Here is a 25,284-nt window from a genome sequence, read left to right on the forward strand (position 1 = left end):
TAGATTTCAATCCGATCCAAGGGAGTGTCACCTTGTGGCCGTGAAGCGAATTCTTAGATATTTAGTTGCTACGCCTTGCTTTGGGACCTGGTATCCAAAGGGGTCTACCTTTGACTTCATTGGATACTCAGACTCCGATTATGCTGGATGCAAGGTTGATAGGAAGAGTACATCAGGGACGTGCCAATTCCTAGGAAGGTCCCTGGTATCTTGGAGTTCTAAGAAACAAACCTCCGTTGCCCTATCCACCGCTGAGGCCGAGTATGTTGCCGCAGGACAGTGTTGCGTGCAACTACTTTGGATGAGGCAAACCCTCCGGGACTTTGGCTACAATCTGAGCAAAGTCCCACTCCTATGTGACAATGAGAGTGAAATCCACATGGCGGATAATTCTGTTGAACACAGCCGCACTAAGCACATAGACATCCGACATCACTTTTTGAGAGACCACCAGCAAAAGGGAGATATCGAAGTGTTCTATATTAGCACCGAGAACCAGCTAGCCGATATCTTTACCAAGCCTTTAGATGAGAAAACCTTTTGCAGGCTGCGTAGTGAGCTAAATGTCTTAGATTCGCGTAACTTGGATTGATTTATAGCATACATGTGTTTTATGCCCTTGATCAAGTTACTTTATGAAATTATGAGATTTGTTGTTTATTTATGGTGCTCAAGTTGTGCAAAGGATCCCCGGACCTCACAAGTCCATGTGTGAATGATGCACATCTTTAGGGGGAGGAGTGCTACAACTTGACTCTTTGAGACTAACATTTCTGCTTGAGTTTACTTAATGTAGCCTCAAAGGTGAATTGAAAGGGAAATGTGAACTTGGACCATGCAAAGACTTCCACTGCACTCTGGTATTAACTCCAAGTTCATATTTATGCTCTTATTGCCTTTTTGCTCTTAATTGACAATTTTGGTGAGGCAATGGGGTTAAAGGGCCAAGAATGATCCCGTTTTGGTGCTTAATGCCAAAGGGAGAGAAAATAAGGCCAAAGCAAATGGATCAGCTACCACTTGTGAAATTTTAAAAAGAGTAGAGTAGAACTTTTGATTTGTCAAAATACTCTTACTGTCAAAATTTGGTCTCTTGTGGGGAGAATGTTTGAGTATGGGAAAAGGGGGAGTTTTCGTTCTTAATCATTTTTACTCTTGGATTATCTCTCTTTGTGCCCAAACAAGTGTGTTTGACTTAGAGATAGGAAAATGAATTTGATTTGCAAAAACAAACCAAGTGGTGGCAAAGAACTATCCAAATATGTCAAATCTTGTCAAAGACTATTTTTGTTCTCAATTGCACTGATGTTGCACTTCTATTTGTTGCTTTTTGATGTGTTGGCATAAAATCACCAAAAAGGGGGAGATTGAAAGGGAAATGTGCCCTTGGGCCATTTCTAGTATATTTTGGTGATTAAGTGTCCAACACATATTAAGTGGGTTATTATATGCCAAATGATGAATGAAGTGCAAATCAACAAGAAGGTATGTTTCTAGACTTAGTACATTTGTTTTGGGTACTAATGAAGTTACCTAAGTGCTAGAAACAGGAAAAGAAAAAGATTGGAAGAGAGTGCCTGTGTGCAGCCAAGACTCAGCATAGTCTGGCACACCGACTGTCCGGTGGTGCACCGGATAGTGTCCGGTGCACCAGGCTGGTCTCCGGCGAACTAGCCACTCTCGGGAAAACTTCAGCGGTGTACGGCTATAATTCACCGGACTGTCCGGTGGTGCACCGGACTGTCCGGTGAGCCAACGGCCGCCAGCACAACGGTCGGCCGCCAAATCCGCGGGCGACGCGTGGCCTGCTCCAACGGTCGGTAGGGGGCACCGGACTGTCCGGTGCGCCAACCAGCCTGAAGTTGCAACGATCGGCTGCGCCAGGAATGCAAGGAAATCGCGCACCGGACATGAACAGTGGCTGTCCGGTGGCACACCGGACTGTTCGGTGCGCCACCCGACAGAAGGCAAGATTAGCCTTCCAAGAATGCCTCCAACGGCTCCTAGCTGCCTTGGGGCTATAAAAGGGACCCCTATGCGCATGGAGGAGTCACCCAAGCATACTTTGAGCATTCTAAGTCTTCCACACTCCGTCTCCGCGCACTTGATCAACCGTGTTAGTGATTTGAGCTCCGTTCTTGTAGTGAACTTGTTGTGCTTCATTTTGAGCTCAAGACTTGGCTTGTGTGCGTGTGTATTGCTGCGGAGTTGTGTGTGTTGCTCTCGACCTTACTCTTGTGCTTTCACCGTGTTCTTAATTGTAAGGGCGAGAGGCTCCAACTTGTGGAGATTCCTCGCGAACGGGAAAAGAGATAAGCAAAGAAAAGCCGTGGTATTCAAGTTGATCATTGGATCACTTGAAAAGGGTTGAGTGCAACCCTTGTCCATTGGGACGCCACAACGTGGAGGTAGGCAAGTGTTATACTTGTCGAACCACGGGATAAACTCGCGTGTCTTTTGTGATTGTTTTTCTGTGATACTTGTGTTCGCAAAAGCTCGCTACTTAGCCATACTAACACTTAACCAAGTTTTGTGGCTATTAGTTGTTGAATTTTACAGGATCACCTATTCACCACCCCCCTCTAGGTGCTCTCAGGTGGTCATTGAGTTTACCGGAGGTGGGAGCCAATGTTGGTCACTTATTTTCGATCGCTAAACACAATCAAGAAACAAGGCAACATAATATTAAAAGAATAGATAACCTTCGCCACGAAGGAGTTAACCCTTTGAGATAACTCCTTCAGAAATGAAGGTAATTATTGATTGAATACATGAACGTGCAATGAATACAAAAGAGCTTAGGTATGATAACTCGATTGTAATATCTTCTTGATATATTTCTCTTAATTTAAATTAACTTTACAAGTGTACCTTTGATAGTTGTAGAGAATTACAACAGAGATGTCGTAGAGGGAGAATTACAGAGCAATCGTACCGTCCACCAAAAGGTACTTTATGTAGGACACTGTTCATCTATTTATAGGGAGTCATACAACTTCGTACGACATTACATTAATGCCCTCATAGATTACACACAAAGTTTACAAATATCATAGAGACAACAATGTCATTTGCTCCTAGCAACTTGAATAACACCTTCTCCTTGTATCGCCTTCCTGCGTCGTTGTGACGAAGCTTACTTCATTGCACTTCTATTGTTATGTGCCAAAGCTTATTCTGATTCCAAAGCTCCTGTAACACTTAGCAATATGCTAATAATAAATGATTAGCCGTGTTTTTGAGGACCTTCAGAAGATGAAGGCCCCCAACAGTAGCCCCTCGCAGTATAAGTTTGTTTCTTTGTAACAAACTTAAACTGTGAAATGAACGAAGCCTTTATCTAAAGGTCCGAAAAAACACATTCCCTTCGCTAGAATAGCGAGACCTTCTGAACCGTGGGAGCCACTCTACAATAGTGCTTTGCATATATATATATATATATATATATATATATATATATATATATATATATATATATATATATATATATATGAGGGTTGTGATAAAATATTTTTTGTGCTATTAAGTTTATGTTGGCTTTTGTTGTTTAGCTTGCTGCTACTATAACCACAACTGTTTTCGAGCTTCGGCCTTTTGTTTTAACCAAAGTTGAGATGGCCGAAGACAAGAGAAGTGAGGACCCCGCACTGGCTGGGTTTTACGAAGCTATAGAGAGGACCAATGTTGAAAAAATAACCGATGAGATTTTAGCTAGGTTGTCTGAAGATTCTGGAGACAATGAGGATTTTAATGTTGACAGTGGTAACGATGATGTCGAAGGTCGGTCGTGGAGGCCGAGTCACATGGTCTTCGGAAAATCAACCGTGAAGAAAGGTCATGTTGAGGCTATGAAGGGTAGATATTTTCATGATGTATCTATAGTGAGAATCGGTGGTGAGAACACTATTCCTCTTCCTGAGAAAGATGAGGTAGTGGTTTTTCAAAGCTTCATGAAAGTTGGGCTACGGTTCCCCTTACACGGTATGTTGGTTGAAGTCATAAAAAAGTTTGAATCTTTCATCATGAGCTCACTCCTGACGCATTGATTAAGGTTGGGATCCTTATTTGGGCAATAAAAAGTCAAGGACTGAAACCAGATGTTGATTACTTTTGCAATATTCATGAGTTGTCCTACCAGACGAAGGCCACTGGAAAAGAGCAATATCCTAATAACTTGGATGCTACACCTTCGTATACCGGTCAGATGCTAGGCATCCCGTGCTAACCTTTTGAAAAAATGGTCGGGTTCATGGATGAAGCAGTGGTTTTATACCGTAGAGGGAGAATTACAGAGCAATCGTGCCATCCACCAAAAGGTACTTTATGCAGGGCACTGTTTATCTATTTATAGGGAGTCGTACAACTTCGTATGACATTACATTCATGCCCTCATATATTACACACAAAGTTTACAAATATCATAGAGACAACATTGTCATTTGCTCCTAGCAACTTGAATAACACCTTCTCCTTGTATCACCTTCCTGCGTCGTTGTGACGAAGCTTACTTCATTGTACTTCCATTGTTCTGCGCCGAAGCTTATTCTGATTCTGAAGCTCCTATAACACTTAGCAATATGCTAATAATAAATGATTAGTCGTGTTTTTAAGGATATTCGGAAGACGAAGGCCCCAACAATGGGTAAAATACTATTTTTAGGCGCAATAAATCTAATAGATGTTGCATTCAAACTAAGCAGTATTAAATTAAAATATTTGAGTTGATATTAATCAATTTAATAATTATAATTTAATAATTATTTATAATAAGTGTAGGTTACAACTATAATCTAGATTAACTAGATTGTCTAGCTAATTAACATTGATTAATCAAACAAATAATTATTTATTTATTTATTTAAAACATGTGGTGTGATTAAAGCAATGTTATTACTATGTACGCAAAATTAATATGAACCTAACGCAATTTGAACAAATTAAAACAAAATATTTGACTCAGAAGATATCATATTTTTTAATAAATTAGTGGGGCTCCACAGAAATAGGTGACATGACACGATCTAATTGGTTAGATTTATTTGTTAAAAATATGAAATATTAGTTTATAAATACATGACCCAACTGATGCAAACTTATCATGCACCTGAAAAGGCCGGACCCCAGACAGTCCACGGGATAGCCCGAACGGTCCACAATCAGATTAACTCAGGCGAAAAAATCATTGTTTCCATACGTGCTTATCCATCTAATCACGTGGGTTCTATTGGGAAACACCTAGGAACAGGTCCACACATCCCCCTATATATATATAAAGGGGTACTGTCGATTGCGCGGACCACAATCGATCCAATCAATTAAATCTACTTTATTTACTTTGTTCTTCATTGCATTATGAGTAGAAGTAATCTAGACTGAGTTTAGCGTTTCCCCAACCTCAAATCTTCATCCCTCTTGGATCTCTACGTTATCTAGGGGATCTCGAGTGGCGTGCCGACCCTCTATGCACTCGCAGACCGTCCGGCGCGTGAGAAGAAAAGATCCGCTTTTATCATAGGGTCGTGACCGTTCGCACCACCGTTAAAAGCATCGTCAGACGGTACATCGCGTGTGTTTGGGCTCAAATCGGAGCCAACACCCCATAAAAGAACAACCAACCACATTGATTCATGCTTTAAGATTGATGTTATATTGCTTTAAAATTGTTGGGCGTGGATACGTGTCACGAACGAAGCCTGCGTGGTGCTTGTGTGCAGCCGGCTGCAGGGATTTCTTTTCCGATTTTGCTGGCCAAAATCGACTGGACACTCAAGCTGGGTTGCTAGGTGGTGATCAGAGCAGAGGCACAGCTTTGATAGGAGGGAAGGCTAAAACACTGGTGGTGGTGAACTTGTCGCTGACGTCGACCTGGTCCGCCGACATGCCGGCCGGCAGCTGCCACTGGAACGCGTGCACCAGCGACGCTAGAACCAGCGGCACCACCCGCTCCGCCATGGGCACGCCTGGCGGCCTGGGCACAGCCTACGGCCGGAGCCGAACGGGACGAACTCCAGCTGCTTCCCGCGGAAGTCCAGGTCCCTGGCCAGGAACCGCTCCGGCAGGAACTCGTCGGGCCTCTCCCACGCCGCCGGGTCGCGCATGATCGCCCACGAGTTGAAGATCACGGTGCAACCCCTGGGCACCGCGTAGCCGCCTATCTGTACCCCGTCCTCCACGGCCTTGTGCGGCAGCAGCACGGGCGCCGCCGGGTGCAGCCGCATGGCCTCCCTCACGACGGCCTGCAGGAACGGCAGGCCCGCCGCGTCGGCCTCCTCGACGGCGTCCCTGCCGCCCAGCGCGTCCCTGACCTCCGCGCGCAGCCTGGCCATCACGCCCGGGTTGCGGAGCAGCTCGGCCATCGCCCACACCACGGTCAGCGCCATGGTGTCGCTCCCTGCCGCGAAGATGTCGAAGAGCGTCAGCGTCACGTTGTCGCGCGTGATCTTGCCCGTGGACTGGAGGTCTAGGAGGATGTCGAGGAAGTCGCCGCGCCTGTCCCCGCCCTTGCTAGACGTGGAGGAGGAGGAGGAGGAGGCCAAACGGCGGTCAGTGATGTCGTCCAAGACCTGTAGGACCTGGCCCAGTTGCACGGCCACCCGGCGACGACACCCCTGGAGGTCGAGCGCGCTGAGGAACGGGAAGAAGTCGGAGACGTTAGGCTGGGCCATGCACTGCATGAGCTCCTCCAGGAGCTCCTGCAACCCGTGGGCCGCCGACGACGACTCGGCGGCGCCCACGTCGACGACGTCGATGGAGAACATGGCAGTCGAGACGAGGTTGGCGACGCCGCCATAGACGGCCTCTTTAAGATCCACCACGGTCCCGGCCCGCGCGCGGAGGTACCCGATCAGGTCGGCGACCTTGCGCTCCCGCGCGGCGCGCGACGCCGCGAGGCTGCGCGGCGACAGGACGTGCGCGGCCATGACGCCGCGCAGGGTCCGCCAGAGCGGGGCCGAGCTGGGCAGCGAGAGCATGGAGCGGTCGCAGAAGCCGAGCGCGCGCTTGCTGTCCGGGACGGGGCGCGCCGCGATGCGGCGGTCGTGCGCCGCGAACGCCTCCCGTGCGGCGTCGCGGGAGGAGACGACCACGGCCGGGACCAGGCCCAGGTCGAGGCGCATGACGGGGGCGCCGTGCGCGCGGGCCAGGCGCGCCAGCGTGTGGTGGAGGCTGCCGGGCGCGCGCCGCAGGTCCAGCAGGTTGCCGATGAGCGGGAGAGGACGCGGGCCCGGCGGCCGACGACGCCCTGAGGAGGAGCCCCAGCCCCCCCAGCGGCGGTGCTGGTTGGTCAGGTAGCAGACGACGGTCGAGACGACGACGGCCAGCATCGTCGTCACCCATAGCCACCAGTACCACCAAAGCTCCGGCGTCGCCATGTCTTGATGGAAGAAAGCTCGTGTCGTGCTCGTGCGCGCGCAGCATTATTTCACTCACCGGAGCTTCGTTGGGCCGCCCAAGTCGTAGGAGACGTCCCCCGCTTGGTACGCAGCTTCAGCTGCTGAGACGTGGTGTCGCTGTCAGATAGATCTGTCGATTACGGTCATTTATTAGTGTACGTACGTGATGACTGCGAGCCGTGCTGTCAATGAAACCGCGACACAGCTGCTGCTACATGCCTACATGCATAGGAAAGGAGTAATTAATACACAATACCCGACGTGACGTATACGGTCGAGCCTTGGAGGGAGTAGAGTCCGAATTTTTTGTATTTTAGCCCTTAAACAGAAGTAAAATCACGTTTAGACCTAAAAAAATTTTAAATGCAGTTTTGGACCCTTTGCTCGGCGCCATAGCCTATGGCGCCGAGCTAACACAGCTCGGCGCCATAGGCTATGGCGCCGAGGTCTTGTTGCGTTGGCACAACCCAGACGCGTGGCGTCGACGTGGAACCGAGCTCGGCGCCACAGATCTTGGCGCCGAGCTCGGTTGTGTTATTAAAATATTTGTTGCAGACATGAGCACAAAGCCCATCTAGCCCACTTGGTAGAGCACAAGGCTTCTAACCATGTGGTCGTGGGTTCAAGCCCCATAGTTTGCATTTTTTTTGTTTTTTTTTTGTTTATGTCGTTGGTGTGTCCGCTTAAATTTATTTCTCGCAAAGGCGAGACGACGACAGGCAGGGAAACGTGGAGAACTGTGTGTGTCGTGTCGACTCAATCATTTTTGCGTGCAGTGGGATGGTGCCAAGCTGCAGCGCGGCGCGGGGGATGGTGCTTACTTGTTGCCGAGCGTGGCGTGGAGGCTCATCACCGTCTCCTCCTCCTCCGGGGAGAACATGCCGTGCTTCAGCCCCGGCCGAAGGTAGTTGATCCACCGCAGCCTGCAGCTCTTGCCGTTCGGCTGGAGACCTGTGCCGACGCCACAGAATTCCTCAGTTTCCAGACCAATGCGCGCGCATTTGTTTATGGTCTGATGAACAAAACTACTGCATGCGACGAAACGTAATTACGTAAGGCAGAGCTCTCGTCTCTCATTTTTTTTTCTTCTGGAAAAGAAACGGACAGTAAGGGCTCGAGAGTGACTGGGTGAGCCGGCTAGAGGAATTCCTTATATATTTTTTTTAAAAAAGGAACCAGCAGGAGCAGGAGCACTCCTCCTTCACGCAAAAATCTAGGCGAGAAATAAATTTAAGCGGACACACCAACGACATAAACAAAAAAAAACAAAAAAAATGCAAACTATGGGGCTTGAACCCACGACCACATAGTTAGAAGCCTTGTGCTCTACCAAGTGGGCTAGATGGGCTTTGTGCTCATGTCTGCAACAAATATTTTAATAACACAACCGAGCTCGGCGCCAAGATCTGTGGCGCCGAGCTCGGTTCCACGTCGACGCCACGCGTCTGGGTTGTGCCAACGCAACAAGACCTCGGCGCCATAGCCTATGGCGCCGAGCTGTGTTAGCTCGGCGCCATAGGCTATGGCGCCGAGCAAAGGGTCCAAAACTGCATTTGAAATTTTTTTAGGTCTAAACGTGATTTTACTTCTGTTTAAGGGCTAAAATACAAAAAATTCGGGAGTAGAGTTGGCGCCTGCTATACGGAGCCGAGAGCCCGGCCGTCCAGGTACGAGTACGACACGTTGAAGCCGACGCATGATTTTTTTCTTCTTCAAGGAATTAAAGGGGGAAAAATAGGCAAAAAGGAAGGAGGAATCCAAAAAGTCGTCGAAATTGCTCTCTCAAGCAGCAGCAGCAAGGTAGATGACAACGGCGGTTAATAACCTGGCAAGTTCGTCGTGGCAAAGAATTAGTGGCGTCTTCGCTTCCGCTTCCGCCCTCATCACGGTGGTTTGCATACTCCGTCCTTGTCCACGTCGAGTTGTTTCACTTTTCAACACAAATTGCCACCGGCAGTAATAGGACAGGATTGAAAAGACATTCCAACACAAAAGAGACCCACTGTGACTATTGGATTCCATGAGCAATTATTAGATTGCTCATTATCCCGACGCAATATACAGCGCCATGCGTAGATGTTTCTCAACCTGTCCACTGTACAGCACCATGCACGGTACAGTCTGATACGGGTGGTGGTGCTTGTGCGATGACCTGCAAACACTGGGAAAAAAATGCGTGCTTGTGCTATTCAAACTCTCACGAGGACGAGGTGATATGTGATAGCTGTGGCCGGCCGAGTATTGCTAGGACAATAGCTTGGCCTAGCCCAACAAAAAACAATGGTAAATAAATCTAGGGACTGTCTATACAGCACATGGGCAATTTTTTCCCAAAAAACACACGTGTGTTTTTAGCTGAAAAAACACGCAGATTTCTTTTAAAGGAAAATCTGTGTGTTTTGCAAACACAAAACACACACATCTCATATCCACTAGATCAAGATCTAATGGTCATAATAAACACGTAGTTTTTTTCCCTAAAAATAGAGAAAAAAACTAATATACAAAAAAAACAATACAAGTACACATCTGTGCTGGACCTCGCTGGATGTTGTTGTACTGCTGCTGTAGTACCTGTGGTTGTGGTTGCCTTGCCTGTGACAAAACCTGCTGGCCGATCTGATGTTGCCATTGGTGCTGCGGATGAGGGTAGAACTCTGGTGCCTGACTGGTTACCTGAGATACCTCAACTACTGTAGGTGGCTGAGTTTTCCGAGTGTGTGTCTGCAGAGATTGACCAGCAGCTTCGAACATTTGGGCCTGTCTGTGCTCCAGATGGCTTTGGCCTCGCATACAGTACAGAGCAGTTTGGATTGAGCGCTGCTGGTCTTGGACTGGTACCAGTTGCTGTAGAATAAGGCCACTGCAACTTTGGAATTGCACAGGAGGTGACTGAACAACATTTACTTGGTGAAATGGCACAAGGGCAACCTCATTTTCCCTATTCATGAAAACTGTAACACCCGGGTTTTAGAGGTCCAAAGCCCGGGCGTAAACATAAACACCAGGTGTGCTGGGACCAAGTCTCACACATATGATGCATAGTGGCACAGGATCGAATGTCACATCTTTACTATATAACAGGAGTTCTATACAAAATAATTAAATAATTACATTATAAGGAGACAACGGTCCAGCAACCCAAAGTTGACTGGGAGACGACGGCCTAGACCTCTCACGAACACATCGCAGCATCCTCCTCCATGCGCATCATCCTGCGGTACCTGCTCTTGACCTGTGGGGGGGGTGTGAGACAGCAAGAGTGAGCTCACATACGTTCATCGCTCAACAAGTTGTGGGGAATAATGTGCATGAACTCGCCAAAGGTGGGAGCTCACGTGAAGTGTAAGGCTTACCAAAGAGGATGGTTAGAGCTGAGCATTGCTTTTAAAGTTGGTCAAAATTTTATTAGCAATTACTAAGTATAAGTAAATACCAACCCAATTAAGTAGTAGAACAAAAGTAACAAACTCACCTGCGATGCAATGCATATGACAAATTGAGTTTAAGTTCCATAATTTAATCATGTGAGTGTCCGAGCCGCTCATGACCGTGAGCACGGCTAGTATACCAGTTTTACACTCTGCAGAGGTTGCGCATCTTTACCCACAAGTCATGTTACCCATCTGCCAAGGGATCGCGACTTCCCATACACCTCTACCGAGGAGGCGAGGCAGGGTAACACTACGAGGCCTTTACAAAGTTCCACTAGCTTCAGAAAACCCGCTACAGTTTATAGGAAGCTCCAATGCAGGAATCCCTTGCAGGACCGCCATCACAGCAAAATCCTCCCGAGGGCCTCCCCAGGAATCCCTTGCAGGACCGCCATCTCAGCAAAATCCTCCCGAGGGCCTTCCCAGGAATCCCTTGCAGGACCGCCATCACAGCAAAATCCTCCCGAGGGCCTCCCTACACTGACCACTCCCCTACTGCCCTTGCCCCTTTCGGGTAAGGTAGTCTTCCACTAGCTTTCCTAATTAATCGGCCAAGGGCGTCCCATTAAACCCTTGTGGTAGCACTGTTTTCCCGGGTGGTTCTCCATGTTCCAATTAACATAATGATCTTATCATGAACAGTGATAATAAACAGATAATAAAAGTGTGATCATGAATAATGTATCTTCATACCCAAAACCACATAAAGCACTAGCAAGTACTACCCAAAAAGTTCAGTGGTAAACAAGGTATAAAGATAGACAAACTAGGGTAACCTATTGGGTCCCATCAAATTAACCTATGCAGATCATTATGATTAATTAGAACATGAGTGGGTAAAAAGAAGTGATCAAGGGCACAACTTGCCTGAGACTTGAGATTCCAGGTACCAGGATGATCTTCAGGTGACACGTGACCTCACTGCTAGTCGTAGCAATTCAACCAAACATGGTATAGGCAAAATTAACATTACACCAAACATAAGAACAAAATACACATTAATAATATTCATATTAAAATAAGATCACAGGAAAAAGAATTATTAATTTTTGAGTTATAGAATTCAAGTTATGAATTTCCTAAGATTTAAGGTGATTATAATAGGATTAGATGATAAATTAATTTCCTAACAGAGTTCATGTCAAAACAGTGATTCTAAATGATAGAGAATATTATTACAAAATTTTAGGAATTGGAATGGTTCAATTTGGAGCTAAAATAAATTTTCTATGAATTATCTAAGTTCTAGCAATTATTTTTATATTAAAAACTCATTTTCTAATTCATTTTCCTGCTTTTATAACTCTCTGGACTGGGCCTCAATTAAACAGAAGCACAGGGGGCTGTTTAACAAATAACCCGAGACTCAGAAAACCCTGGGCAAGGACGGCGGGTTCTATTTCTGTAAAACCCAGGGGTTCATATGAAAAACGACCCGGCCGGAGGGTATGATGTGATCTGGGCCGTCCGATCGCGCGCCAACCGCCCAGATTAGATCACCTATTAAACGAACCGGTACACATCACAGGCCGTCGGATTGGAAATCTATGGTCCGCGCTCAACATAACCGAGATCGATGCGCAGTCCGTTGGATCTTGGATCTACGGTCGTCGTGCGTTCGGCCAAAACGGTACGCCAGACTTAATCTCAGCCGCCCACGTCGAGATCAACGGTACTGGGTTCATCCCCTTCCTAAACACTGGACCGCGGCGGCGCGACGGCACCGAGCGGCGGTGCAGTTCGCCGGAGACGAGCGATTAGGCGCCCCAGTGCCCTAATCGGACCCCAGAGAGGTGCTACACGATGTATGAACAAGGGCGAACCCAACGGGGGTCTTCTTACCGCGCATGGTGGTGGCTGCAGTCCTGCCCACGATAGCAGACGGATCCATGGCGAAGGTCGAACCACGGCGAGCAATTCGAGTCGCCCCAAGGCCACGCAGTTCAAATTGAAGGCGCGGACGGCTTCACGGGTCCCCGGCGAACGCCCCCACCCACCTGCACGCTTTGACTGAGGACGACCACGAGGAAATCGCTCGGCGGCATGGAGAAGGGAGCAGAGATGGGGCGCGCCGAGCGGAGGCTACTGGGGAGGGAGCTCGGGGCACTGGAGGGTTGAAGGGAGAGCCCGCGCACAGCTTGGTCTTATACTCCGCAGGGGCCAGCAGGAGATGAACAACACCCAGCGAAATCACCGTGCGCGGATTGGGGCGAACGACATGTGAAGAACTCGGTGTTTGTTGCAGCCGGAGACGGAAAGGAGCCTGACGAGAGGGCCCAAGCCATCCAACGCGCGCGCACGAGTCACAATGCCTGAATCCCGCGACGTCCGCGGTGGTTGTTGGCGCAAGCTCCGTTGAGCTCGTGCCCACGGAGTCCGCGGCATACGGTCTGTGCGCGCGATGCGCGGCTGTTGCGCGGATGAAGAAAACCCTGACGGCGCAGGCCCACCCCACAGCGACACCGACGCACAAGGGAGAGTTGGAGAGCGGGGCCCACATGGAAGTGTCACGCGAGTAGGAGCTGGGCTGGCAGTGAAGGCTTTCAGCCCAGGCGGCCGTCGGGGGGGCAGATGGGTGGGCCGAAATGGAGAATGGGCGGCCCAGCTAGGGTTTTTCTTTTTCTTTTCTTTTATTTTCCTTTTTCCTTTTTGATTTATCTTCTTTTCATTTGAATCTCTAATTTGAATTTGAATCCTGTTATGAACTTCACTTTTGAGTCAAATGTACCAACTCAAATCTGTACAAGAATAATATATATATATATATTATAATTATTTTTATTTACATAGTAATTTCTTCCTTCTCTTTTATTTTATATTTCCATTTTCAAATTCTAGTTTTCTTAGCTTAAGTTTGTTTCACAAATTTGAATACAAAGTGCAACAATACAATAACTTTATCATGAGAGGCATTTTATTTATTTATTTATTTGTTATGTTAACCCATATAATTCCATTAATCAAATATGCATAAAGAAGAGAAAACCAATTAACTCCCAAGGGTTCCATAATCCCAAGATACCCACTTATAAACATATTTATTTATTTATAACCTTATTTTTCTTTGATACAAATTTTTGGGCTCTACAAATCCTACCCCCCTTAAAAATAATCTCGCCCTCGAGATTTGTAAGAAAGAGGATATAGGAAGAGTGATTTGAAATCTAACTTTTAGTTTCTAATTAGTTCAGAATCAAGAGTCTCTCTTTTTTTTCATTAGTAAGTGATTAGGAGAGCATGGGTATATATATGTATGTCCACTTTAATTATGTAGGATAGAAGATGTCTTTAGGGCATATATAGGTTTGGGTAAGAAAGAGTAGGATAAGAAAAGACTTCATCCAAGATTGTGGATCTTGACTCCGCTGGCGATTCAACTTGATCTTTGAAGACTTCAGTTGGTGCTTATCCTTTCTTGATGTCGTTGATCCTTTTCTTCTCCAGTCTTGGTCTTTGGTGTCTCCCTCCGGGTTTGGGACAAGAGGCTAAGATACATCTGTTATGTAGGTCAAGTTGTTGGGTGTGGCCGAGTTGATCTAGGTCACTAGTTTAAGTTTAAGTGGATTTGGAGTTTGACTTTATCCTTTGTACCAGCATTAAGTAACTTACTCTAGATTAGATCATAATAGATTAGATAGAATCTAGATTAGATCAATATAATTAGGTTAGACTAGATAATATCTAATTACTTTGGATTAGATCATGGTTGTTACACCAGGATGAGATAAGCAAAGTGGTTAGGATAAGATAAGATAAAATCTTTTAAGATGAGATGAATCTATTAAGGTAAGACAATATTTTTTAAGATAAGATGGATCTTATGAAGCTAGATATATTTTAATGGGGGATATTCTTAGTTGATCTAGTTATATTATGATTTCTTTATGCTTTTATGTATATGCAGATGCAATTGTGGACATTACTCCACAACTCATCACACTCAATCAAAGATCCAAATCAAACAAGTATCATAAGAACAAGCATTCAAGTTCATAGATATCTATAAAAATAGTTTTTTTTGTTCCTAAGATTAGGTCTCCTATTCCTAAAGGTCACTTTAGGCACAGGATTTCAAAGTGTGAAATCCACATTTGTCTTTAGAATGAAAAGGTAAGAATAATCAGAGTAAAGCGGAAATAGATGAGAAAAGATTAAGAAAAGTTTAGAAAGAATTAGAGTAGCAAAGGTAAGTAAGTATTGGTTGTCCAGTTCTATCTAGGTTTCGTCCTACAGTCAACATTCCTCTGATACCACTTCTGTAACACCCGGGTTTTAGAGGTCCAAAGCCCGGGCGTAAACATAAACACCAGGTGTGCTGGGACCAAGTCTCACACATATGATGCATAGTGGCACAGGATCGAATGTCACATCTTTACTATATAACAGGAGTTCTATACAAAATAATTAAATAATTACATTATAAGGAGACAACGGTCCAGCAACCCAAAGTTGACTGGGAGACGACGGCCTAGACCTCTCACGAACACATCGCAGCATCCTCCTCCATGCGCATCATCCTGCGGTACCTGCTCTTGACCTGTGGGGGGGGGTGTGAGACAGCAAGAGTGAGCTCACATACGTTCATCGCTCAACAAGTTGTGGGGAATAATGTGCATGAACTCGCCAAAGGTGGGAGCTCACGTGAAGTGTAAGGCTTACCAAAGAGGATGGTTAGAGCTGAGCATTGCTTTTAAAGTTGGTCAAAATTTTATTAGCAATTACTAAGTATAAGTAAATACCAACCCAATTAAGTAGTAGAACAAAAGTAACAAACTCACCTGCGATGCAATGCATATGACAAATTGAGTTTAAGTTCCATAATTTAATCATGTGAGTGTCCGAGCCGCTCATGACCGTGAGCACGGCTAGTATACCAGTTTTACACTCTGCAGAGGTTGCGCATCTTTACCCACAAGTCATGTTACCCATCTGCCAAGGGATCGCGACTTCCCATACACCTCTACCGAGGAGGCGAGGCAGGGTAACACTACGAGGCCTTTACAAAGTTCCACTAGCTTCAGAAAACCCGCTACAGTTTATAGGAAGCTCCAATGCAGGAATCCCTTGCAGGACCGCCATCACAGCAAAATCCTCCCGAGGGCCTCCCCAGGAATCCCTTGCAGGACCGCCATCTCAGCAAAATCCTCCCGAGGGCCTTCCCAGGAATCCCTTGCAGGACCGCCATCACAGCAAAATCCTCCCGAGGGCCTCCCTACACTGACCACTCCCCTACTGCCCTTGCCCCTTTCGGGTAAGGTAGTCTTCCACTAGCTTTCCTAATTAATCGGCCAAGGGCGTCCCATTAAACCCTTGTGGTAGCACTGTTTTCCCGGGTGGTTCTCCATGTTCTAATTAACATAATGATCTTATCATGAACAGTGATAATAAACAGATAATAAAAGTGTGATCATGAATAATGTATCTTCATACCCAAAACCACATAAAGCACTAGCAAGTACTACCCAAAAAGTTCAGTGGTAAACAAGGTATAAAGATAGACAAACTAGGGTAACCTATTGGGTCCCATCAAATTAACCTATGCAGATCATTATGATTAATTAGAACATGAGTGGGTAAAAAGAAGTGATCAAGGGCACAACTTGCCTGAGACTTGAGATTCCAGGTACCAGGATGATCTTCAGGTGACACGTGACCTCACTGCTAGTCGTAGCAATTCAACCAAACATGGTATAGGCAAAATTAACATTACACCAAACATAAGAACAAAATACACATTAATAATATTCATATTAAAATAAGATCACAGGAAAAAGAATTATTAATTTTTGAGTTATAGAATTCAAGTTATGAATTTCCTAAGATTTAAGGTGATTATAATAGGATTAGATGATAAATTAATTTCCTAACAGAGTTCATGTCAAAACAGTGATTCTAAATGATAGAGAATATTATTACAAAATTTTAGGAATTGGAATGGTTCAATTTGGAGCTAAAATAAATTTTCTATGAATTATCTAAGTTCTAGCAATTATTTTTATATTAAAAACTCATTTTCTAATTCATTTTCCTGCTTTTATAACTCTCTGGACTGGGCCTCAATTAAACAGAAGCACAGGGGGCTGTTTAACAAATAACCCGAGACTCAGAAAACCCTGGGCAAGGACGGCGGGTTCTATTTCTGTAAAACCCAGGGGTTCATATGAAAAACGACCCGGCCGGAGGGTATGATGTGATCTGGGCCGTCCGATCGCGCGCCAACCGCCCAGATTAGATCACCTATTAAACGAACCGGTACACATCACAGGCCGTCGGATTGGAAATCTATGGTCCGCGCTCAACATAACCGAGATCGATGCGCAGTCCGTTGGATCTTGGATCTACGGTCGTCGTGCGTTCGGCCAAAACGGTACGCCAGACTTAATCTCAGCCGCCCACGTCGAGATCAACGGTACTGGGTTCATCCCCTTCCTAAACACTGGACCGCGGCGGCGCGACGGCACCGAGCGGCGGTGCAGTTCGCCGGAGACGAGCGATTAGGCGCCCCAGTGCCCTAATCGGACCCCAGAGAGGTGCTACACGATGTATGAACAAGGGCGAACCCAACGGGGGTCTTCTTACCGCGCATGGTGGTGGCTGCAGTCCTGCCCACGATAGCAGACGGATCCATGGCGAAGGTCGAACCACGGCGAGCAATTCGAGTCGCCCCAAGGCCACGCAGTTCAAATTGAAGGCGCGGACGGCTTCACGGGTCCCCGGCGAACGCCCCCACCCACCTGCACGCTTTGACTGAGGACGACCACGAGGAAATCGCTCGGCGGCATGGAGAAGGGAGCAGAGATGGGGCGCGCCGAGCGGAGGCTACTGGGGAGGGAGCTCGGGGCACTGGAGGGTTGAAGGGAGAGCCCGCGCACAGCTTGGTCTTATACTCCGCAGGGGCCAGCAGGAGATGAACAACACCCAGCGAAATCACCGTGCGCGGATTGGGGCGAACGACATGTGAAGAACTCGGTGTTTGTTGCAGCCGGAGACGGAAAGGAGCCTGACGAGAGGGCCCAAGCCATCCAACGCGCGCGCACGAGTCACAATGCCCGAATCCCGCGACGTCCGCGGTGGTTGTTGGCGCAAGCTCCGTTGAGCTCGCGCCCACGGAGTCCGCGGCATACGGTCTGTGCGCGCGATGCGCGGCTGTTGCGCGGATGAAGAAAACCCTGACGGCGCAGGCCCACCCCACAGCGACACCGACGCACAAGGGAGAGTTGGAGAGCGGGGCCCACATGGAAGTGTCACGCGAGTAGGAGCTGGGCTGGCAGTGAAGGCTTTCAGCCCAGGCGGCCGTCGGGGGGGCAGATGGGTGGGCCGAAATGGAGAATGGGCGGCCCAGCTAGGGTTTTTCTTTTTCTTTTCTTTTATTTTCCTTTTTCCTTTTTGATTTATCTTCTTTTCATTTGAATCTCTAATTTGAATTTGAATCCTGTTATGAACTTCACTTTTGAGTCAAATGTACCAACTCAAATCTGTACAAGAATAATATATATATATATTATAATTATTTTTATTTACATAGTAATTTCTTCCTTCTCTTTTCTCTTTTATTTTATATTTCCATTTTCAAATTCTAGTTTTCTTAGCTTAAGTTTGTTTCACAAATTTGAATACAAAGTGCAACAATACAATAACTTTATCATGAGAGGCATTTTATTTATTTATTTATTTGTTATGTTAACCCATATAATTCCATTAATCAAATATGCATAAAGAAGAGAAAACCAATTAACTCCCAAGGGTTCCATAATCCCAAGATACCCACTTATAAACATATTTATTTATTTATAACCTTATTTTTCTTTGATACAAATTTTTGGGCTCTACAAAAACTGATGGAGCAGTACCTTCACTCTTTTGTGCAGAATCCTCATGTACTATCTGAAGTTTGGTCAGTTCTTTCTGAGTTTCAGCAAGCTCCTGCTTTTCCTGAACAGCCTGCACAGATTTCTGAACCTGTCCATGAATCTAGTTACGGAAAATTTTGAAACCAAACATAAAGCGTTCAGAGTTAATGGCGATGATACTTCGCAGCAGACAGTAGTGCTAGTGCCTAGTGCATCATGATATACCTCTTTCACTTGCTTTTCAACGCACCGGAAGTTCAGATTTGCTTCGTTATGATAATCCATCACGTCACTTCGTAATTCTCCAATGGACCTTTCCAGTATATAGCAGTATAACTCCAACTGTGACAACCTACCGTTGATAACGTCCAGTGAATTCAACAGGTTATCTGCTTGTTTCTTCATGCAGCTTTCTATAGCGTGTGTTACGATTTCTTTAGAGATCTTCTCTTGCTCATGGAAATTAACAAATGACATCAACAGCCTGTTCTCCTGGAAATCCTGATTCATTGGGATAACAGACATATTAGACCACATAGGATGAACATAACAATTCAGCATATAAGATGAACAATCTCTCCTGTGTCTAGTTACAGAGAACAGAAACACAACAACTTCATAAAGTCATTGTAATATTAGACCACATAGGATGAGCAAAACATAACAAAAAATAAGTAAGCATACATGGAACAAAACTAAAACAAATCATAAAGTCAAAAATCACGATAGACATTACAATGATGCGAACCAAAATCAAAGGAGGAGGGGAAGTGATGCCTAGTACTTCGTCATCTCTTCAGCTTTCTCCCTTTCCTCGTCACTTGATTCCTTAAGAACCTAGAAAAACAAACTAAAACAAAATCATACATGGAAAAAAAAGCATAGTACCATACAATACTATACATTACAACATAATACATAAAAAAATACAAAAAACATGAAAGTAAGCAACACCAAAACATCAAGAGCAAAAGAAAACAAAAAACATGGAAAAATCTAACAATAAATTACATCACAATAACATGGTAGCCGCATAATAGAAAACAAAAAACTACAAAGAAACATCTTATAACACAAAAAAATGACAAAACAGAAAACACAAGACAAAACAGACAAACTAAAACAAAATCATACATGGAAAAAAAGCATAGTACCATACAATACTTTACATTACAACATAATACATAAAAAAAATACAAAAACCATGAAAGTAAGCAACACCAAAACATCAAGAGCAAAAGAAAACAAAAAACATGGAAAAATCTAACAAAAAATTACATCACAATAACATGGTAGCCGCATAATAGAAAACAAAAAACTACAAAGAAACATCTTATAACACAAAAAAAATGACAAAACAGAAAACACAAGACAAAACATAAAACAACAACAACATGGAAAAATCTTGCCTGCAATTAGAAAATATGATAAGGTCTACAATTATTTGAATTTTGACAGTTTCAGAGCAGAGAAAAAAGATGATCTGTAAGGCAGATAAGGTCTGAAAATGAAACAACTACCACAGTATGTAGAATTCTGGTCCAGTACAAGCCCACTGCAAACATAGCATGAAATTACTAAGTGTAGCAAGGATGAGGCCTGACCTAAGATAGTACACAGAAGACAAATCAACTAATTAGGGCAGCAACAGATGTAGGCTGAAGATATATAACTCGCTAGCAACTAGAATTGAATTTCTTCATTCACATGCCAATGTATGTGGCAAAGTGCAGAGAGATTTGCATACCCCCCTTATATGAGCTTCATCTACCTGAAAAGAAACTTTTCAGAAGTTGATGTGCTGGTAAGAAGTGGGGAAATGAGAAGGAAATTTCATGCAAATACAATAGCACAAAACAAAGACCAAGGTGGTGGAGTTACATGTAGATGTCTGGCATAGACTGGAACATAATAAATTCAGGAAAAAAATGCATCAGCCTGCTTGTTGTGGAGCATAGAGGAGCATATAACCACTATGTGTAGTTCACCAGAGAGGAGAGATGGGTGTTCCCACGGGCTAAGACACACCAATCAAGAGTTTCTTTCGAAAAGAATCGCTTGCACCGAAGGAGATATGCCCGACAGATCACTTTTTCCATGTCTCGGATGAACGCTTCAAGCTCCCAAATTCACTGCTGCTACAATCTAGTAAACGGTTTGAGTCAGAAAGCACATAATAAGCAAAAGGAACTAAAAGGCACTAATAAAAACTTGACAACATTTATAGCTACAGAGCATATCAAATTGTTGCAAAATGAATTAACCTTAGGCTCTTAGCATGCCCAAATATAGCAGAATAAAAAAATGTAGACCCAGTGCCGGAGGCTCCCAACTCATATGGGTCTGGGAAAGGAATAAACTGAGGCAATTCTTCAACCGCAAAATGCTTTCACACTGTACTAGGTCTGCCCTTCTCAAATATACTAGAATACATAAAAGTAAAAGATACTATTGGAATTTATAATAAAAGTCTGGCTACCTTTTCTCGTGAATAAATAGTAAATTTGGTCTGGCCACGCATTGGTAACTAGTCTACTGCCAACATGGTGACATTCTAAATCACCGTGCCCTTGGGAAAACCAACACAGCTGCATTTGCAGCTAAATTCAAGATGAGCTAGAGTATCATCAATGTAGAGCATGAGCACCACACAAAACAGAGGTACACCCAGGTTGCTATTCTACGAGTTGCAATGCTAATTACATGAAAATCATTATATACTCCAAATAAAAAAATAGACAATTGTTGTCGGCGTTTCGAGACAGGGGGGTCCCTAAGCCGACGAGTGAGTGTGCTGCGTGCCCCAGCCCAGATGGGTCGAGCGCGTGGGCGAGCGCGAAGGGGGGAGAGGCGAGGTGGCCGGAGTCGAGCGTGAGAGAGGTGGAAGTCCCGCGGCCTTCGTGTTCGTCCCGCGCCCAGGTCAGGTGCGCTTGCAGTAGGGGGGTTACAAGCGTCCACACGGGTGAGGGAAGCGAGCGGCCCCAAGAGAGCACCTGTCCCGTCCTCGGTCCCGCGCGGCCAACCTTCTCTAAGAAGGCCCTGGTCCTCCCTTTTATAGTCGTAAGGAGAGGATCCAGGTGTACAATGGGGGGTGTAGCAGAGTGCTACGTGTCTAGCGGAGAGAGAGCTAGTGCCCTAGGTACATGCCAATGTGGCAGCCGGAGAGATCTTGGCACCTTGCTGGCGTGATGTCGTGGCTGTCGGAGGTGCGACGGAGCCTGGCGGAGGGACAGCTGTTGGAGCGGTCAAGTCCCTGCTGACGTCGTCCTGCTTCCGTAAGAGAGCTGGGGGCCGCCGTCGTCACAGAGCTGGTGGAGCGCCATCATTGCCCATCCGGCGGAGCTGGCCGGATGGGATGCCGGTCTTGTTCTCCGTGACCCGAGTCGATTCGGGGTAGGATGATGATGGCGCCCCCTGTTGACGTGGCGGGTCTGTGCCCTAGGCAGGGTGACGTGGGGGCTCCTCCGAAGCCGAGGTTGAGTCTGTCTTCTGTTGCCGAGGCCGAGCCCGAGCCATGGGGTCGGGCGAGGTGGAAGTCGTTCGGCCGAGGCCAGGGCGGAGTCCGAGCCCTGGGGTCGGGCGAGGCGGAGTTTCGTCGTCTTCCAGGTCTTAGCCAGAGTCCGAGCCCTGGGGTCGGGCGGAGCGGAGTTCGCCGTCTTCCGGGTCTTAGCCCGAGTCCGAGCCCTGGGGTCGGGCGGAGCGGAGTTCGCCGTCTTCCGGGTCTTAGCCCGAGTCCGAGCCCTGGGGTCGGGCGGAGCGGAGTTCGCCATCTTCCGGGTCTTAGCCCGAGTCCGAGCCCTGGGGTCGGGCGGAGCGGAGTTCGCCGTCTTCCGGGTCTTAGCCCGAGTCCGAGCCCTAGGGTCGGGCGGAGCGGAGTTCGCCGTCTTCCGGGTCTTAGCCCGAGTCCGAGCCCTGGGGTCGGGCGGAGCGGAGTTCGCCGTGGCGCCTTTGGCAAGGCCTGACTGCCTGTCAGACTCACTCTGTCGAGTGGCATCGCAGTCGGAGTGGCGTAGGCGGCGCTGTCCTTCTGTCAGACTGGTCTGAGGAGCGGTGGAGTGACGGCGGTCACTTCGGCTCTGCCGGGGGGGGGCGTGTCAGGATAAAGGTGTCAGGCCACCTTTGCGTTAAATGCCCCTGCAATTTGGTCAGTCGGTGCGGCGATTTAGTCAAGGTTGCTTCTGAGCGAAGCCAAGGCCTCGGGCGAGCCGGTGACGTGTCCGCCGTAAAAAGGGGGGCCTCAGGCGAGACAGAAGTCTCTCGAGGTCGGCTGCCCTCGGCCGAGGCTAGGCTCGGGTGAAGCGTGATCGAGTCACTCGTGTGGACTGATCCCTGACTTAATCGTACCCATCAGGCCTTTGCAGCTTTATGCTGATGGGGGTTACCAGCTGAGAATTAGGCGTCTTGAGGGTACCCCTAATTATGGTCCCCGACAGTAGCCCCCGAGCCTCGAAGGGAGTGTTAGCACTCGCTTGGAGGCTTTCGTCGCACTTTTTTGCAAGGGGACCAGCCTTTCTCGGTTGCATTTTGTTCCGGTGGGTGCGCGCGAGCGCACCCGCCGGGTGTAGCCCCCGAGGCCTCGGAGGAGTGGTTACACTCCTTCGAGGTCTTAATACCTTGCGTAATGCTTCGGCTGGTCTGGTCGTTCCCTCATGCGAACTGGCCGTAGCCCGGGTGCACGGTCGGGGCCCAAGCTCTCGGGCTGGTATGTTGACGCTGTCAACGGGTTGGCCGGAGCCGGTTTTTGCGAGAGCAGCCCCCGAGGCTCTGCATAGGGCGAGAGGACGATCAGGGACAGACTCGACTTTTTACATACGCCCCTACGTCGCCTTTCCGCAAGGAGGAGGGGGGGAGTGCGCCATGTTACCCTCGATGGGCACCGAACAAGGTGTCTCCGGTGAGCTGCAAGCGGGTAATCCGAGTGGACGTTCGTGCCCCGTTCGTTGGGGGTCGGCTAGGGGCCCAGAGGCACGCCCAAAAGTACCTGCGGGTGATTTGCCAGACCCGGTCCCCTGGCGACGGGGTCCGAGGGCTCGATGCCTCCCTCCGATGGGATTCCGTTACAAGATCGTTCCCGCTGGTCTCGGAAATGTCCTAGGGTACCTCGGGAGCGCAGCCCGAGCCTCGGTTATGTATCAAACGTACCCCTGGTCATCCCTCGCTCGGTGTCTGAGGCGACTGTGAACCCTTCGGGGGCCAGCCTTCGAACCCCTGATCAGTAATGGGCGCGGAGCCCGAGTAGCCTGAGGCGGCCATGGAACCCTTCGGGGGGCTGGCCTTCGAACCCCTGACCAGTAGTGGGTGTCGGGCCCACGCGATCTGAGGCGACTGTTGAACCCTTCGGAGGGCCAGCCTTCGAACCCCTGATCAGTAGGGGGGGCTCGGAGCCCGGTTCCTTCGCGGAGAAGGGTCCCTTTCGGGGTATCCCCCTTTCCCGGTCCCTGTTGCAAGAGATAGAGAAAGAGGAAAAAGGAAAAGGATACGAAATCGAACGACGTGGCGTACCTTTTCTGACGCGGTTATTACGGCGAAGGCGAAGCGTCGCGCGCTCCTCCCGTCAGAGGCGCCGCCTGTCCCGCCGCGGAGTTAATGCGACGGGGCGAGTGGTTGTCGGGGCGGCCGTTGCGCGTGCGTGATCCGTTCGAGGAATGGGTCACGGGTGCACCGTCTTCACGCCGTGAGAGGGGGCTCTCTTGCTGTCCCAGGATGGGACGTGAGCCTGGCTGATGACGTGACGGCTGCGCCCGCCCGCCTGCCACCGCCATTACTGCCGGCCCACTTTTGGTCGCTTTGACCGACGCGCCAGGCTGGCGCTGTTGGGTCGTGCGCTGGGTCGCCTCAAGTCGCGACATAGGCTCCACAACCGAAGAGGCGCGACCGTGGCACAAGTGGCGGTGCGGTTGCTTGCATGCAGCAACTGGCGTGCCGGTTGCTCGACGCGTGGGCCTGGGCTTCCAAGCTGGCGTGTCAGAAGTCGGAGAAGCGCGTCCACCTGGTGTGGTTGCGTGCCGCCTGCATGGCTGCCTGCCCCTTCCACCCGTTGGTCTGGGCGAAAGTGGGGGGTCGCTTGTAACCGCCGGACGGTCGTGCGCACCACGCGCGGTGGTTTGGCTTCTTCTGCCCTGAGCCAGTTTGCATGACATGCGGGACCCAGCCCCCAAGTCGCAGGGGAGGGCCTTGGAGCGTGTTGGAGAAGACTCAGCCCGCGGCGTCTGGGGGCGCACGTAGGGAGAGTTGCCTTTAAAAGGAGGGAGACTCCTTTCGGAAGGCAACCATGCCTTCTTCCTCCCTTATGCGTCGTGTCTTTCCATCTTCCAAGCCCTCGGATGGGGGGTATCCGCCGCCTTTCCGCCTCCTCGTTGGAGGGACGCAACTCCATGGGAGTTGGTACCTCTCAGCCATCGTTCGGCTTCAAGGATTTTCATCATGCAGCCCGGCCGCACCCCTCCACCGGCGGTCACCCAGGATGGTGACCTCCGGCTTGATGGTGGGGGAAACGGACCAGGCCGCGGCCTCTACTCCTCCCTTGGCCTCAAGGATTTTCGTCATCCAGGCCAAGATGGAAGACGAGGCGAGTCGGGGGGCCGCCCCCGCGTGGGTCGGCTGCCTTTT

The 25,284-nt window shown here is 48.1% G+C and overlaps 2 protein-coding genes across 2 annotated transcripts; both read right to left on the minus strand.

Annotated features, from left to right (window-relative positions):
- Positions 1–5,600: 5,600 nt before the first annotated feature.
- On the minus strand, positions 5,601–7,613 carry LOC103640554 (cytochrome P450 76M5). The gene is given in 2 exon segments (XM_008663570.4): positions 5,601–5,964; positions 5,967–7,613. Coding segments are annotated over 2 exon segments (1,578 nt in total). The 5' UTR covers positions 7,371–7,613; the 3' UTR covers positions 5,601–5,790.
- A 2,126-nt stretch (positions 7,614–9,739) lies between these two features.
- LOC103645040 (uncharacterized) lies at positions 9,740–19,339 on the minus strand. The gene is made up of 3 exons (XM_008668172.4): positions 18,901–19,339; positions 18,661–18,784; positions 9,740–10,345 (listed from the first exon to the last, which is right to left on the minus strand). The coding sequence occupies exons 1-3, from the start codon at positions 19,234–19,236 to the stop codon at positions 9,888–9,890; spliced, it is 918 nt and encodes a 305-aa protein (XP_008666394.2). The 5' UTR covers positions 19,237–19,339; the 3' UTR covers positions 9,740–9,887.
- Positions 19,340–25,284: the final 5,945 nt, after the last annotated feature.

This window comes from Zea mays, chromosome 1 (assembly GCF_902167145.1).
Source record: "Zea mays cultivar B73 chromosome 1, Zm-B73-REFERENCE-NAM-5.0, whole genome shotgun sequence".
NCBI classification, from domain to species: domain Eukaryota; kingdom Viridiplantae; phylum Streptophyta; class Magnoliopsida; order Poales; family Poaceae; genus Zea; species Zea mays.

What these genes read in the sequence shown, in the direction of transcription:
- LOC103645040 (XM_008668172.4), bottom strand. Translation starts at nt 19,236, where the DNA reads ATGCTGAATTGTTATGTTCATCCTATGTGGTCTAATATGTCTGTTATC. An exon ending in TTGAAAAGCAAGTGAAAGAG is followed by an intron (nt 18,785 to 18,900) that starts GTATATCATGAT and finishes ATTCATGGACAG; the next exon opens with GTTCAGAAATCTGTGCAGGC. An exon ending in TGAAGGTACTGCTCCATCAG is followed by an intron (nt 10,346 to 18,660) that starts TTTTTGTAGAGC and finishes CGGGTGTTACAG; the next exon opens with TTTTCATGAATAGGGAAAAT.